General features: G+C 42.5%; 1 protein-coding gene across 2 annotated transcripts in view; it reads left to right on the top strand.

The window, feature by feature from the left end:
* Positions 1 to 17896, top strand: part of ATXN7 (ataxin 7) — a 106660-nt gene that overhangs the window by 1314 nt on the left and 87450 nt on the right. The window contains exons 2-3 of one of the 2 annotated variants that reach the window (XM_025375024.1): positions 12828 to 13142; positions 13377 to 13445. In XM_025375024.1, the coding sequence (XP_025230809.1) occupies positions 12839 to 13142; positions 13377 to 13445 (373 nt within the window). In that variant the 5' untranslated portion in view covers positions 12828 to 12838. Of the gene's footprint in view, positions 1 to 12827; positions 13143 to 13376; positions 13446 to 17896 lie in introns of those variants that run through there. The other variant, XM_025375025.1, reaches the window with a different exon arrangement.

Raw genomic sequence — 17896 nt, 5'->3', positions numbered from 1 at the left:
CACCATGCCCAGCTAATTTTGTTTTTGTATTTTTAGTAGAGACGGGGTTTCACCATGTTAGCCAGGATGGTCTCGATCTCCTGACCTCGTGATCCGCCCTCCTCGGCCTCCCAAAGTGCTGAGATTACAGGCGTGAGCCACCGCGCCTGGCCTACAAACAATTTTTAAAAATTAGCCAAGCACGGTGGTGTATGCCGTATAGTCCCAGCTACTCAGGAGGCTGTGGCAGGAGGATCCATTTGAGCTCAAGAGCTTGAGGCAGTTAGCCATGATGATGCCGCTGCACACCAGCCCCAGCAACAGCAAGACCCTATCTTAAAAAGCACACAACAACAACAACAAAATTATTCTCCTACTTCTGAAAGGAATGAGATAACTTACAAGTTAAGGTGCAGTTTAAGATGAGTCATTAAAGACTAAAACAGAACAGAATGGAAACAAGATTAAAGGAGTTTCAGCCTCTGGAATCAATTATCTTACATACTTGGTCTAACAAATGTGATGCCACAATCAGGTTTTAGGCAACTGTAACAAAAATGGTAGCATTTCAGACAACACCTAAAAGATAACATTTTTACCATTAACAATCTGAAACAGCTTCACAGAAAGTGTTTTAGTACTATTGAGATGTTTAAAAGAACAATTTGGGGAGCTATGAAGTCTCTACCTTGAAAACAGTCTCTTAAAATTTTTCTGGACTAAAGCTGAAGGGATATGCAGAGATATCTTTCAGTGATCATTGAAGTCATCACACTGAATGTTGTTCATTGTGTCATGTCTGCAAGGTGCCAGAGAAGAGAGAAACAGGCTTTCCTGTATGGTGTCCAGTCACTGACAATGGAGGAGTATAGGGAGAAGCTAAGAGGAAACACGTTTGGCAGAATGCCAAAGGAGCTCTTTAGTGCCTGTTTATGGAGTTTTTACTGTGTGCATGGGGATTGTCCCTGGGAGGAAAAGGAGAAGAATAGGAGGTGATTTACACGGACTGCAGTGATAACTTAGGCTTTTTTGAATATTATACCAATGAAAAGATTAATATGATGCCAGGAAGTAAGTGACCAAGAAGCAGAGAAAGAAGAGGAGTCACAAGTTCAAAAGTCTCTAGAGACCAGAGAGACCAGAGAGGGGAAATAAAGTGAGCCAGGTGGAACTGTGAGAAACCATCCAGTCCATGATCCACCTAATGTGGCAACCCCTTCTCAGCAACAGATTGTAGGCCCAATATCTGTTCATGCAACAAAGATTTATTGGGTGCCAACCTACGTGCTATGTTCTCTTATGGGCACTGGGGATAAATTAGTAAATCGAAAGGACAAATATCCCTGCCATTGAATTGGTGCTTACCTTTTTTTCTTCATTAACAAGTAAAAATTGGATATGTTTATCATGTACAGTATATTCTTTTGAAATATGTATTCATTGTGGAATGGCTTAAATCAAGCTAATTAAGGCAGGCATGACTTCTCATACTATGTTTTGGTTGTGAGAACACTTATCTAGTCTCTGCAATTTGCAAGAATACAACACATTGTTATTAACTATAGTAAGCATGTTTTGCAGCTGAAGTTCTTGAACTCATTCTTCCTAACTGAAATTTTGTACCTTTTGACTAACTTTCCCTAAACCCGTCACCTCTATCCTCTGGTAACCACCGTTCTATTCTCTACTTCTCTGAATTCAACTTTTTAAGATTCCACATATAAGGGAGATTGTGTCCTATTTGTCTTTCTTGGCCTGGCTTATTTCACTTAACATAATATCCTCCAGGTTCATCTGTGTTGCTGCAAATGACAGGAGTTCTCTTTAAAAAAAAAAAAAAAAATACAGATAGGGGTCTCACTATGTGTCCTAGGCTAGTCTGGAACTCCTGAACCCTGGGCTCAAGTGTTCCTCCCACCTTGGCCTTCCTTCCAGAGTGCTTGGATTACAGTTGTGAGCTACCACATCTGGCTGGATTTCCTTCTTTTTAAAGATTGAATAGTATTCCATTGTGTGTGTGTATATCACACAGTGGAATATTATTTAGCTATAAAAAGAAGGAAGTATTGATAACATGCTCCAACATGGATAAACCTTGAAAACGTTTTGTTAAATGAAGGAAACCAGACACAAAGGCCACATATTATGTGGTTTCATTTAATATTCAGAATAGGCAAATCCATAGAGACAGAAAGCAGATGTGGTTTTCAGGGGTTGGAGAGGGAATGTGGGCAGTGACTGCTTGATGAATACAGAGTTTGCTTTCGGAGTGATGAAAATGTTCTGGAACTAGATAGTAATATTGGTTGTACTACACTGTGAATGTACTAAATGTCACTAAATTGTACGCTTAAAATGGTTAAAGCCCAGGTGCAGTGGCTCATACCTGTAAATCTAGCACTTTGGGAGGGCGAAGCAGGAAGATTACATGAGTCCAGGAGTTTGAGACCAGCCTGCGCAACACTTGAAACCCTGTCTCTATTTAAAAAGTACAAAAATTAGCTAGGCGTGGTGGCATGTGCCTTTAGTCTTAGCTATTTTGGAGCTGAGTTGAGAGGATCACTGGAGTCTTGGAGGTTGAGGCTGCAGTGAGCCGTGATTACACCAGCTGGATTGCACTTGCGCCTGGGCAACAGAGCGAGACCTTGTCTCAAAATAAATAAATAATAATAAAATGGTGAAAATGGTGAATTTTAGTTATGTGAATTGTATTTAAAAAATAATGGCATTTAGAAAGACTTTCAGAAATGTGTACTTTATGTCTTAGACATGAGAAGGTAGTTTAGCTAGAGTGGAGTCTTTGTAAGGGGCAGTGGTGGATGCTAAGGGTGGGAAAAGGTTTGGCTAGATATTGAAAGATATTGACTGGCCAAGGAGTTTAGCAGCTATAAATATAGCACCATATACTCCATGAGGAAGAAGGAAACTCAAGAGAGGTTGGTGCTCTGGGAATTGCAACTAAAGATGAAGTTTCAAGCAAAGGCAGTGGCCTGTAGTTTTATCAGTCTGTGCCGTTGCTACTCACCTAACAGAGTTTTGTGGCAATCTCACAAAAGTTTCAATATTTAGAGTTTCTTCTTCTAAAAAAAAAAACTTTATAAAAGGATAATCATCTTTTAAAATAATCATCCTGACTATAAAACTATGTTGATAAAAAATCTAAACATTATATAAATATATATGCTAATAAAAAGTTCCTTTGAGTTTAAAGAATTAAAGCACCTTTAATTCTTTTACCCCTTGCTTCTCATATGGTAAATCCAGAGTTATCTAGACTGTTTTTTGCATAAACTTAGCATCATCATCATCATCATCACTTTTTCACAAAAATAGGCACATATGATTCATAGTATTTTTTGCATGTTTCTTTAAAAAATGTTTATCTTGGTTGTCTTGCACTTCTTTTTTTTTGGACCATTACAGTATATGCTATTTTATTTGTAAAAACAAAAAGTTGAAAAGTAACGGTTACATACCTCTATTAGAGGATGAATTGTTATAAAATGTGAAAGTAGCTAACACACACTGAGCACTTAATATGTGCCAGGCACTATTCTGAACATGTTAATTTATTGACTCTTCATAAGCTCATGAGGTAGATATTATTGTTATCTTCCTTTTGCAGAGGAGCTAACTGAGGTACAGATGAAAAAGTTGTCCTGCCAACGTCCAGAGTTAGGTAGTGGCAGAGATGGGTTCCAGGACCAGCTTCATCTCCAACTCATGTTCCCATGAGGAATACTGTGGCTGGTGGTGTCAGATTTTACTTAGGATTTTTTCAAGAAAAGTCAATCTGGAATTTTTTGTGAAATTTTCCAAGTTTTAATGTTGGCTTAAAAAATAGCTTTATTGATATGTAATTCAAATGCCATAAATTTACCCCTTTAAACTGTACATTTAATGGTTCTTAGTGTATTCACAATATTGATTGTATAACTGTTTCTTCTATCTAGGTCAAAAACATTTTTAGCACCCACAAAGGAGACCCCATCCCATTCCTAAGCAGTCACCCTCCATCTTCTCTTCCCTCAGCCCCTGGAAACCACTAATCTTCTCTCTGTCTCTATGGATTTGCCTATTCTGGATAATTCACCTAAATGAAATCAAATAATTTGTGACCTAGTTGTCTGTCTTCTTTCATTTAGCATAATGTTTTCAAGATTCATTCATGTTGGAGCATGTATCAGTGCTTCATTTTATGGTTGAATAATGTTTTTTTTTGTTTGTTTTTTTGAGATGGAGTCTCACTCTATTGCCCAGGCTGGAGTGCAGTGGCACAATCTTGGCTCACCACAAGCTCCGCCTCCCGGGTTCAAGCGATTCTCCTGCCTCAGCCTCCCAAGTAGCTGGGACTACAGGCGTGCGCCACCATGCCCGGCTAATTTTTTTGTGTTTTTACTAGAGATGGGTTTCACTATGTTGGCCAGGCTGGTCTTAAACTCCTGACCTCATGATCTGCCCGGCTTGGCCTCCCAAAGTGCTGGGATTGCAGGCATGAGCCACCGCACCTGGCAATAATATTCTTTGTATAGATATACCACTATTTGTTTATTCATTTGTTGATGTACATGTGCGTTGTTTCTACCTTGTGGCTTTTAGGAATAATGCTGCTAATGAATATTAGTGCACAAGTATCTCTTTGAGTCTCTGCTTTCAGTTCTTTTGAGTGTATATCTAGAAGTGGAATTGCTGGATCATATGCTAATTCTGTGTTTAAGCTTTTGAGTAACTACCACTGTTTTCCAGAATGGCTACACTATTTTACATTCCTGCTAGCAATGTATGAGAATTCCAGTTTTTTCATATCCTTGCTAACACTCTTCATTTTCTGTTCTGTTGTTGTTGTTGTTGTTTATTACAGCCATCCTAGTGGGTGAGAGGTGGTATCTCTGATTTAGATTTGCATTTCCCTAATGACTAATATTGAACTTATTTTGTTGTTTTTGTTGTTAATTTACCGAGCTGAAAGAGTTCTTTCTACATTCTAGTTCAAGTCCCTTAATCAGATATATGATTTGTAAAAATATGTAGGTTCTGTGGGTTTTCATTTTCTTGATGGTATCCTTTGAAACACAGAAGTTGGGGCCGGGCGCGGTGGCTCAAGCCTGTAATCCCAGCACTTTGGGAGGCCGAGACGGGCGGATCACGAGGTCAGGAGATCGAGACCATCCTGGTTAATATGGTGAAACCCCGTCTCTACTAAAAAAAAGTACAAAAAAAAAAACTAGCCGGGCGAGGTGGCAGGCGCCTGTAGTCCCAGCTACTCGGGAGGCTGAGGCAGGAGAATGGCGTGAACCCGGGAGGCGGAGCTTGTAGTGAGCTGAGATCCGGCCACTGCACTCCAGCCTGGGCGACAGAGCGAAACTCCGTCTCAAAAAAAAAAAAAAAAAAAAAAAAAAAGAAACACAGAAGTTTAATTCTGATGACATTCAATTTACCCATTTGGCTGTGTTTTCATTTAGATGGAGTCTCACTCTGTTGCCAGACTGGAGTGCAGTAGCGCAATCTGGGCTCACTGCAACCTCTGACTCCCTGGTTCAGGTGATTCTCTTGCCTCAGCCTCCTGAGTAGCTGGGATTACAGGCACGTGCCACCACACCCAGCTAATTATTGTATTTGTAGTAGACATGTAGTTTCACCATGTTGGCCAGGATGGTCTTGATCTCCTGGCCTTGGGATCCGCCTGCCTCAGCCTCCCAAAGTGCTAGGATTACAGGTGTGAGCCACTGTGCCTGGCCTTGGCTCTGTTTTTAAAAAGAAATACCTGATAAGTTAGATTCCAGCCCACTAATCACCCGCTTGTGATTGCTGCTCTGCTGCCACTGCCCCAGAAACCATTTGGAAAAATCCTCATGCTTTTTGAAAATACCTGTTTTCCAAAGAGATGGAGCAAGCTCTGGAAGGCAGGAAAGGCAGATTTCTCACCAGGAGCAATTTTGTTTTGGTTCCCCTTTTCCATTCCTGAAATTCCTTCACTTAGAACACCTTGATGTAGACGTGGGGGCATAGTAGGAAGTGGACAGAGGATCAAGGCCTCAAGGTCTTGAAAATTTTATGTTGATCAAAAGAGAATACTGGTTAAAATAAAAGATTAAATTGGTGAAAATAAATATTTGCCTTGAGCCATAGATGATGTCGTTTAAAATCAGAATGACCATAAGAGTGTAGTTAGTAATTGTGTTTCTAGGAAGAAAGGTTTATGGACCAGTACACCTAGAAGTAATTTGGGATAAGGTCTTACTCTTCATATTTCTTTATGTGTGTACTTGGGAGGAGAGGAGGACAGATAACTGTATTCATTCATAGTCATTCACACACCTTAGTGAAAAATAGTTAAATCTGCAGGAAAAACTCTACCAAGAAAACTCTACCAAAGAAAACCCTACCAAGAATAGGAGAGCTTTACTTTGGAGGTGGAAAGGGAGTGCAAGTTTTTGTGGAACAGTCTGTTGAGAAGCAGTACAAACCCAGATAGGCTCCTGGACCACGGTGCAAAGAGAGAATGGGGGAAAGTCAAGGGTGCCATGTTTACTGGATCTATGGCTTTGCTTAGAGCTGGACCTTGGCTGAGGAAAGGAGGAAGAAACATTTGTGTTATTCTTTCCCTCTTATACTAACACACCTGCATTGTTAGTCCTTGGGTTCACCCCAAAGGCATTTTGCTGACCACTTTGGAGACATGGTTACAACTCATCTTATGGTTTGTGGGAAAGTGGGTTCCAGGTTCTAAATAACACCCTTATGTTGGGAATGCAAATTGTTGATCGCTGGGAGACTAAATGTATGTCTCATTGTCACCTTGATTTCAGAGCATATACTCTTAACTCTGAATCCATGAAGTCCTGTGATACAGAGGTGGGGATGAGTTCCCGTGTGCTTAGTGAGAGGGTTCAGGAAAGAGTTTGTTAAAGAAATGGAATTTGTGGAAGAACTTTGAGTGAACAGCAGGATTTCAGCCAAGGGAGGGAAACTATTATAGATGGAGTGACCTATATGAGCAAAGACTTGGGAGCTGGGAGTTGGATGGAGTTGGGGTAGGGGCATGTTTGAAGTTCTGAATTTGTCATTTGGGTTGGACCATAGACTACATGCAGGAGGCAATTGAACCCTGTAGAAGTGGTGGAGCTGAGGCAGGGGCAGACTGTAGAGGACCTGGAATGCTAGGAGAGAAGTTTTTATTTATTTTATCAGTCAGTGGAGAGCTCCTAAAAATGGTAGGGGCTACAGCCATACTTCAGCAACATTGGTCTGATAGTATAGCATACATAGATTAGAATTAGGGCTTACTGTGTGACAAGCATGGTGCTAATAATAATAGCTGACACAGTGTGCTTTTGCACTGTTAATTTCTTAATGTTTCTCATAAAGTAGTTACTCTTGTTTTACTCATTTTATAGATGTAGAAACATGCACATAGAGGCTAAGTGATTTCCCCAGAGTTATACAGCTCGTAGTGGTGGAAGTGGGATTCAGCCTGGGCAGATAGGCCCTAGAACCCATGCTCTTAATGGCTGAGCCCAAAAAAAATGGTGATATTTACAGCATTGTCAGTGCAAAGGTACATGGGAAATTATGTTTAATAGTGTGTTTAACCTGCATTTTATGGTAGCTGAGGCAGTACACTAGAACTCTATACAGTCAATTTCCTTTTATAGCTGAATATTTGTCCAGCTTTTCCATTCCTTGTCTTCTTTTTTTTTTTGAAATGGGGTCTTGCTCTGTCATCCAGGCTGGCCAGTACAGTGGTACGATCTCAGTTCACTGCAGCCTCTATCTCTCAAACTTAAGCAGTCCTCCCCGTCAGCCTCCCAAGTAGCCGGGACTATAGGCACATGCCTGCATGCCTGGCTGTTTTTTTGTTTTTTTGTTTTTTTGTTTTTTTTTGTAGTAGAGACGATGCCTCACTGTGTTGCCCAGACTGGTCTTGAACTCCTGAGCCTTGGCCCCGCAAAGTGCTGGGATTACAGGCGTCAGCCCATCACACCTGGCCTCCATTCCTTTTCTATAACTTAAAACTTTCCATTTTTAAAAAACTCCTCAGCCTAAAGACTTTAAATCAACATTTCAAATCAAGTTTGTCATAAAACTACAATCCAGTTTTAAATCCCTACAAACATTGGGCATTATTAATTACCTTTTATGTTATAATTATTACCTTTTATATGTGTATTTTGAAATTTTCTTCTCTTTTCAAGCAATTTACTATTACTGGTGAATGTTTCTTTGGGAGAGTTCATATGTACATGCAAACATATGATTAAGAAAACAGTCCAAAAATTCAAGGCTTTGAGATGTTTAGCAAATGATACATTTTACTGTAGAATGAGTATGTGTACAGGTTAAGTTTTTAAAAAGCTATTTATGTCTTTAAGTCCTCACTGTTGCAACTGTCCTTATTATTCCTAATTTTGCACTTGATTGCTATCAATTCCAACCACTGAGCTGATGAATTCAATTTACTCTTCCCACTCTTCTCCCTCTACTGGAATACTGATATTCATGACAAGCTATAAGGTATTTCACTAGAGGGAGCATAGTTAAGGAAAGGCATGCCTCTTGTGCAGAATACAGCCCTGGCTCTTTCTGGAGAAGAAAGAAGGAAAGGGAAAGATGTAGTCAGAGGAGTGAGAGAGGATTTGAACAAAGGCTCAGCCAATTTTAGGAGGATATAAAGAAACCAAAGCCAACACATTCCTAATTCAGTGGATCTGAGTTTCTTGCTGCTCAAATGACTTCAGTCCTTTGGGGTTGATAATGGAGAATCTCTGTTACCAACCCTGTAATTTACACAGATAAGTATACTGTACTTACTGCTTTTCAAGTTTATTAAAATGTTGTATTGGGACTGGTGGTTTTTTCCAAGTAAAAACGGTTGTGTGGGATCTTGTATCTTAGAAATGTTTTGGGTAGTTTTTGCCTTTTTACATTAAACTGGATTTGATGTTGGAAAGGTCAACTTTTTGTTTTGTTTTGTTTTTGTACATTGTGATACCTTTGGCCTTTGAACAAAACATTTTATGAGTGCAAAGAATCCTTTTTGTAAAGAGAGACTTGTTACCCTTGGCATCTACTGAGAACATCCCTAAATTTGGGTGATGAGATAAGACCACATTTTAAATACGTCCTTGGAAGGGATGAAATGCACAGAATTTGCAGTACTTCACCTCTGACAGCCCAGTTCTTAAGCCATATACAATCTAGTTGGCGGTGACAGTTTTTTTCCACAAGAGTGTTTTGATGAATTGTTTCCCCTACTTCCTACTTTTCTCACATACTCAGTGAAATTACTATCTTATCTTCACCCTGGTGCCCAGTAGAGTGCCTGGTCTGTAGCAGGCAATCAGGAATTGTTGGATACATTGAATACTCATTACTCAAGCCATATAAAATGAATATTACTTCAGTTTGCAGACAGTGAAGTTCCTCAGAGTTACAAGGCATCATCAGAAATGTACTGGCAGAATCTCTGATTGATATTATACAGGCATAATACTATATTAAAATAGCATTAAGTGAATATAAATTGTATTGCCCTGGTGTGGTGGCTCATGCCTGTAATCTCAACACTTTTGGACTGCTTGAGCTCAGGAGTTTGAGACCAGCCTGGGCAACATTGTGAGACCTTGTCATCTCCACACACACAAACACACAAAAAATTTATATATATTTATGTTCTTGTTATAATTTGGTGGTATGGAAAGGGAAGATTATCTAGGTAAGAGGTCATCAAGTTCTTTACTGTGGGCCTGTAGATAATACAGCTAAGTATTGGGTTTCTGTTGTACTCTTGTTTATAAACAGTGTGCTTTGCATAAGGAATGCTTTTAAAAGTTGCCAAAATTCAAATATCAGATGCACTGCCTCAGCTTGCTGTTTTGACTTTTTTTGGTGACTCATTCCAACTTTAAGGAAACCTCTAACAACCGTGGATATCAGAACATTTCTAGGAGTTAGGACTTTTTTATGGGTGAAGAAAGAGTGGATAAAATGCATTGTCTGCAGCAAAAGAGAATTGGTTGGAGAAATACCAGGAAATGCCTGTCAATCTCTTTTCTGCACATCCTCTTCAGTTTGATAATAAGTTTCCTAAAGGATTTAGCTGAATTGCTCAGTTTGATATAAGACATTTATTTATAGTGCTTATTGATGAGATTCCTCAATGATTGATAGCTGCTATTAGTTTTGAGTATTGAGGAACTCAATAATTGGTAGCTGCTATTCGTAATAATTTCGCTTAGTAACGATCATAACGCCAAGAGGATACTTAATATTTTTCATTTTAAGCCTGGTTGTGTTTTATTAAACCAATCAAAAACTTTGAAGAAAGAAAGAGGTATCAAGCAGGAATTGGAAACGAAGTTGAAGTACTCTTAAGTTGCTGTATTGATCCCCATTGGCTAGAAGTCATATTAGTGAATCTTGAAGTTGTTTCACATCCAAAAGGGGAAAATCAAGCAATGTCTTGAGGAAGTAGGACCATACTTCATGTTTGCCATTCTCCTTATTTTTGTTCTCACTTTGTACTTTCAGGGATCTGAAGAGCTGTACTTAACAAGCAAGCGCCCTTTTTTATCTATGTGGCTTGGTGGCTGCAAGCTTTTCTTTTCAATGGTAGCTTCAAATGCCGTTAAAATCCAAATTTTCGTTTTTCTTAAGTGTAGAATTTCAAAATTCCAAGTAATTAATAAATTGTGTACTTTAGGAAAACAGAGATTGTGGGTGTTTTCATGTAATTATTCAGATTTGCAGTGATTTGGCGTGAATGAAAAATTGAAAATCTGCACAGGGGTCATCTAAGCTATGTTAAAAGTTAGTAGGGAACTATATTCCTGTCAAGGGAATTATATGTTTTACTCCTGTGCATTTTTCTCATTGATAGTCTTATGGAGGAAGTTAAAGCTTTAGAAATGATTTTTAAAATTAAATCTTTCCAATCATTTCTACTATTTTGGTTATTTTGATAAGGACAGGAAGTAACCATGGTTGCACTTTTTGGACTTGTTTGCATGCAATGCACGAAAAAATTTTACAGACTTATTTCTAAATCTTTCTAAAATAAAAGTGTGTGTATGTATATGTGTATGTGTGTGTGTCTATGTGTGTGTGTGTGCTTTTAAATTTTGAACCCCAAACCCTCTTTACCAGTCCCACCTTATGTTTGGGTTGCAGTAACATTTCTTTATTAATTTTTATGCTTATGTAAACTTTTCTGTGTTTCTGCAAGTTGGACCAACAAAGAAGTTGGCCACCTCTGTCACACCAGATGTTTGAGGTAAAAAAAAAAAAAAAAAAAAAAAAGGATAATTACACTTCCTCCCCATCTAGTCAGAGAAAGCACTTGGGAGCAAGCATCTCTGACACACATTACAGGAGTTGATATTACTGCAGTGTGAAACATGCTGATCAGAATCATTTTGTCTCAGGCTTCAAATGTTCACATCAATTTGAGAAAATAGTAATATCAACACTTACTGAAAGTGTTTGGTGTGGTCTGCTACTGTTTCAAGTATTTTGAATGCTTTAGGTCATTAAGTAGCCTTTTATTTTGCCATCTGTAGCCTGTCGCTAAGCAAATATTGTGTGTGTTGGGGAGGGATGCTAAGTTTTGTAGGCCAATGCTTAATTTAGTGAACAAAATTTGACCGAAAACAGTATTTTCTAAACATGTTTTGTAGGAATTCCTTATATTCTCCTACTCCCTGGGGTCTCGCCCTGTCCAAGACAAGACAACCATAAAGAGAGAAGGACTAACAACTCAAGTTAAAAATGAATCAGATTTTTATTTTTGGGGTGAATGAATCACTTCCAGGAGCAGTGGAAACCCAGAAACTTGGGGTGGTGCTTCTAAAATACGTACACGGGTTAAAGCTCCTCTCGGTTTGTTTCACTCTCCTCCATTCCCTCGCATACTGATCTCATGGTCTCTCTTTGCTGGACGAATTCAAGTTCCCCGGGCGCACAATGTGACTTCCAATTGCGGGTCGGGGGCACACATGTGGGTGGCGTGGCGTGCACACGGTGCTTCGTCCTGACACCTGGGCAGACACCTGGGCGGCACTTCCCCGCCAGCCCAAGGTCCCCTGCATGCCCGGCGTCCGCTCTGCGGCGGCTTCCCATTCATGCTTTTGACAACTGCGCGGCAGCCTGCAAGCTGAGGGCAAAGTGCCCCCTGCACCAGCCTCTCCTGCGCTGCCCTGGGGCCGGCCGGCCGGCTCCTCCATAGGTGGCTGCATTTCCGACTTCGCCCTGGCTCCAGTCCGGGGGCTTGACGTGCAAACTTCGCCGGAGCGAGCTGAGAGGGAGGGACCCGCAAGTGGGAGGAGGCGGCGGGAGGCGCCTCCGCTTAAGGGAGCCGGCCGGGCGCCGCCGCTCGGACGGACGCGCGGACGGAAGGAAGGAGCGGGGCAGCCGGGCCGGGCCCGGGGATGCGAGCGGCCGAAGGGTGGGCAACTGGAGGTCCTGGGGTGCGGCTCGGGCTTCCCCACGCGGGCTGTCGTGGTGGGGCGCGGCGCTGGAGCGGGGCCGCTCCGGCGCTGGCCTCCGCGGCAGGTCCCTGGGCAGAGGCAAGCAGGGGACTCAGCGCCGCGGTGGCGGGCCGCCTGCTGCCCGTCCCCTCCCTCGGGCAGCCGCGAGAGTCGAAAGCGAAAGCTAGCCCGCGCCGTGGACTTTGCGCCCGGGGCGGGGGGTGGCCTCCAGGAGGCGGGCTTGGGGGGCTGGGCGGCCAGGGGGCCGCTGTCAGCGTGCCCCACCCGGTCCACGGGCCGCGCACGCCGCCGGAACTCCCCGGCGCCTCCTTAAAAAGCGGCCCCCGCGCGACTCTTTCCCCCTTTTTTTTTGTTACATTGTAGGAGCGGAAAGAATGTCGGAGCGGGCCGCAGATGACGTCAGGGGGGAGCCGCGCCGTGCGGCGGCGGCGGGCGGAGCAGCGGCCGCGGCCGCCCGGCAGCAGCAGCAGCAGCCTCCGCAGCCCCAGCGGCAGCAGCAGCCGCCACCGCCGCCGCCACGGCGCCCACGGCCGGAGGACGGCGGGCCCGGCGCCGCCTCCACCTCGGCGGCCGCAATGGCGACGGTCGGGGAGCGCAGGCCTCTACCCAGTCCTGAAGTGATGCTGGGACAGTCGTGGAATCTGTGGGTTGAGGCTTCCAAACTTCCTGGAAAGGACGGTGAGTGTCCACGCCCTCCTACCCCGCTTCACCCCCTCGCGATCCCCTCCTCTCTCCTCCCCTCCCCCCTGCCCCCGTCCTGTGACCCGCCCCCTCGAGGGGCAGAGATGCTATCGTTTGCTGGGTTGCGGAACGCAGAGGTGCCCACACCTACCCCGTGCGTGCGTGAGCGTGCGTCACACTCCCGGCCACTGACCTGCCTCTCCCCTCCTCCTGTGTGTGTGTATCTCCTAGGGACAGAATTGGACGAAAGTTTCAAGGAGTTTGGGAAAAACCGAGAAGTCATGGGGCTCTGTCGGGAAGGTGAGTCCAGCCCCCCTGATGGAGTTTGTACAAACCCCTGGGAAGTTTCCTTGACACTTCACTGGGGCCGGGAACTTCAGCCCACCATACCGACTCCCCGACTCCCCGACTCCCCCACTCCCCCGTGCCTACGAAGATGCTGCCTGAGGAGAGGTGGGAGGGAGGGGGCAGAGCGCTTGGAAAGTTTGGTTTGGGTGCCTCCTGTAATAAGGAGCATCCGGAATCCTTCTGTGGCCAGGCAGGAGCAGCATTATTGGTGATGAGTGCTGGGAACCGGCGGGAAGTTTAACCTGGATCTCTGCATTTCTGATCTCCTTATGGAGAAACACGAGTATAGGAAGGAATTCTCAGCTTTGAAACCTTTCCACGAATGCTTTGGGGACATTTTCTGTTGGCAGTCGAAACAAATTTTGAACTTAAAGATGCTGCTTTACCTATGCAGTCTTATTTCTGTAGGATTTAAGGCACAAGTTGAGGATGCTACAAAAAGATCATCATAACCCGGAGTGCAATTCGGTCACATTTTTTTGCGAGCTGCCAAGATCGGGGGGAAAGCAAGCCAGAATTTTATTTGGTAAAACAAGCCTTTACTGCCCGTAGCTAGTGAAATCAGGGTCTAATTATTTGTTAGTTTTAAACTGTTTGTTAAAAAGATACACTAGGGAAATAAATAGCTGTAGCTAAAGGTATGTCTCCAAATGAAAGTCAGGCCAGGTATCTGGAAACTGTCAGACTTTTTCTTGAGATTTTCTTTTTCTGTCAATAGTCAGCTTTTGCTGTCTAATACCTGCATTAGGCCTGGGCACGCTGTGGTCAGAAAGGACTTCTGAAGTTAAGTGAACTTTGGGTTCAGTTTCAAGTCATTCTTTCAGTGACTTAGGACGAGGCTTTGAGATTTGGACCCGGAATACTGAGTTTATAGTCCCCGAATGCAGTTTTATTTCTCGCTTATAGCCGTTTATTTCGGCAGAATTTTTGTCTGTGGCCCAAGAATAGGTAGAACTTTGGCAACTGGAGCATTTTTAAGTCCAAAGTTTGCCCATTGTTACTGTCTTCACATTTCCTTCTTGTTTTTCACACCTGCTTTTTCTTCACTTAACTCTGTTTCAGTTTTTTTGAATTGGCCACTTCTTGGTCTCTTGGCACTGGGAGGAAGAGTAAGACCAGTGAAAGCCCGATGAGAGCTTCCAATTGGAACAGATTACAGAACAAATTAGTTGATTTTTAAAATGAGAATGGCTGTTTGAGGGTAAAGGAAAGCAAGGGAAAGCACAAGACTTGTTGATGATGTTGCAATAGGAAAAATCAGTTGCTAGTCCGGTTTTAGTGCTGAATTGGCAGCCTGCCTGGGCTTAAAAAGTTAAAATCACTAGGTGGCAACTCATAGGAAGTAGTTGGAGTAGGGCTTTAGAGGACCTGACCCACTCTTGTTCTTAGTTTTCATTCTCTGGGTGTGGATACATATCCCATAAAAGCTTTCTAAATCTGTGTGAAAACAAGATTCTAATTATCAATAATTCTGCTGTAAAGGATGAGTTAAGTGTATTAATGTTACACTGGGTGCCTTGAGCTGGACAGGGATCCAACCAAATTAAGGGGACTGTATCTAATTTTTGCTATATGTATTATTTTCTGTTGGGATACATTTATCAGCATGTTTTCCATGAAGATTTAAGACCTTAAACTACCTGCTTTGAGGCACAAAAGGGACATGAATCTTGTTAGTGTTTTTGTTTTGTTTTGTTTTGTTTTTTTGAGAAGGAGTCTCGCTCTGTCGCCAGGCTGGAGTGTAGTGGTGTGATCTTGGCTCCGTGCAACCTCCACCTCCTGGGTGCAAGCGATTCTCCTGCTTCAGCCTCCCTAGTAGCTGGGACTACAGGCAGCAGGCCACCATGCCCAGCTAATTTTTTGTGTTTTAGTAGAGACGGGGTTTCACCGTGTTGACCAGGATGGTCTTGATCTCCTGATCTCGTGATCCGCCTGCCTCGGCCTCCCAAAGTGCTGGGATTACAGGTGTGAGTCACCGCGCCCAGCACTTATTAGTGTTTTTTTAAGGGTTCCCCTCCTCCCCCTTTTAAAGCTGCTGTAACCATTTAGAGGATACTGTAGCTACCAGGCCACTTGGAACTTATGCCTGAGTCGAGACTGAAGTTTTAAATTCAGTCAGTTCTTCATTTGTTTGTGACTTTGTGGATTTTCTGGGGATATTTTAAAATCCAAGTTTGAGGATGTCCGGCACTCACTCAGTGGACCTTTATGTTCTCGTAACAGACCGTTATAGGCTGCTTCAGAAATGAAAATACATTTAATATTATCAAAACTTACTAGACCATTATTCATTGTCTGGATAAAATTATCTGCTACTAAGAAAAGATTTTTTGAAGTTAAATCCATACTGATTCCTCTGTCTGTTCTCGAGCTCCTGACCTCAGGTGATCCTCCCGCCTCGGCCTCCCCAAAGAGCTGGGATTACAGGCATGAGCCACCACCCTCACCAGAAACTCCTCATCTTGAAAGATCTCTAGGAATATGCACTTGACTTGAATTCTCCAATTTGCAATTTTGGACCTAGGGGTTATAAAGCCTGGGTGTGAGAGAAAGCTGCTTAACCTTGCATTAGTTGTTTCATCTTTCTGAATATACTTTCCCTCTTTGGAAGATAATAATACCAACTTCCCAAGGTTATTGTAGGAGTTGAAATTAAATTAGATAACATGTGAATGACTCAGTACACACTAATTCCTTTTAACTCTTCTGACTGCTGATTAACCTTAGGCCTGACTTATTAGTTCTATATTTCTAGGTATGGGGTTTTTAAATCTTTGACCTTTGAAAAGGCTTCAGGGGATTGTAGTTCCGCTGAAACTGTATGCAAAATAATGTGTCAGTTTTCTAGGGTAGGTGTTCACAGCTTCTCTTGGATTCTCAAAAGGATCATTTACACGTCCCCACCCCTAAAATTCAAAACTGCTAAGCCAGGTGCTCTGCCTGTTTTTTCTTTTCACTTCTTCTTGTAACTTACTTTGACCAACTCCTATCAGGCAAGACTACCCAAGGGTTAATGCTGTGGCAGAAGGTTGGAACTCTTGATTTAGATAGAGGGAAATTATTTGTGGTTTTGGTAGGAAACCTACCCAAGGCAAGACTACCCAAGGGTTAATATTGTGGCAGAAAGTTGGAACTCTTGATTTAGATGGAGGGAAATTATTTATGGTTTAGGTAGTATATCATCCCTCTTCTGCCATTTAGCACAAGTAGGCAAATATTAAGACAAAATTTGGTTATCGTTCAGAGGTCAACCTAGTTTCGTTTGCATTCTTGTATTTGTATTGCCTTATTCTTGTTCTATAATTTGTAGTATTAGTTGTTAGCATGATTAATTTTGGTGGGAAGAAATTGGTAATACATTTTGACTTTTTATTGTTGTTGTTGAGACGGAGTCTCGCTGTGTCACCCGGGTTGGAGTGCAATGTCATGGGCACGATCTCGGCTCACTGCAACTTCCACCTCCAGGATTCAAGCGATTCTCCTACCTCAGCCTCCCAAGTAGCTGGGATTACAGGCAGCACCTGCCACCATGCCTGGCTAATTTTTGTCTTTTTAGTAGAGACGGGGTTTCACCATGTTGGCCAGGCTGGTCTTGAACTCCTGACCTGAGGTGATCCACCCACCTCAGCCTCCCAAAGTGTTGGGATGACAGGTATGAGCCACTGCGCCTGGTTGACGTTTTTGAAATGATTAAACTCAAAAGACAAATTACTGTTTTTTTCCCCAAGGTGATTTGTGAAATTCTGGACTTCCACAAATTTTGGATTTGTGAAACTTAACAAAATTGTGTTTAGATTGAATTAATTGGTACTAATAACTGATTAGGGTTTCTATATTAGTGCCTGAAAATTTAGAGACCCTTAAAAAATAAAAACTTTAAATACCTTAGTTTCACAGCAGATTTTAAAACCTGTATGGTGTCATTGTAGGAGTCAGTAATGGAATTGGAAAAAATGACATCTTTGGGAAGCCGTCCATAACTTCTCTAAGGCTAATTGTTGTATGGTATCGAAGTACTCTACTTTTTCTTTCTGCACTCTTAAGTGTCAGCATTTGAAACTGCATTGTGTGATGGCTCATTGTTTAGAGAGTAAGTTCCCTGAGGGCAGGGGTGTTGTTGATGAAGGCATATTCAGCTCTTGCACACCATTGTGCTTGTAAATATTTGCCCCAAAAGTGAATGAGTAGAGTTACTAGGAAGATTGAATTGAGTCACTCTAGTGTGTGGTTCAAATGACCAATTTTTCATTGTATTGTGACTCCAAAAAAGATAGTATTCCGTGTGCTTGTGTGTTTAGGGGGTGTTGCTGTATGGCTCCGGGGGAGGCCAGAAGCTTTCAGCACTTTTTGTTTCTCTGTCCTTAATATAATGCTCCATTTACACTTTCCAGGAAGGGTGCAGA

This window comes from Theropithecus gelada, chromosome 2 (genome assembly GCF_003255815.1).
Source record: "Theropithecus gelada isolate Dixy chromosome 2, Tgel_1.0, whole genome shotgun sequence".
In the NCBI taxonomy this organism is placed as follows: domain Eukaryota; kingdom Metazoa; phylum Chordata; class Mammalia; order Primates; family Cercopithecidae; genus Theropithecus; species Theropithecus gelada.
The sequence above is the reverse complement of the archived record's forward strand: the minus strand, read 5'-3'. Positions and strand labels throughout refer to the sequence as shown.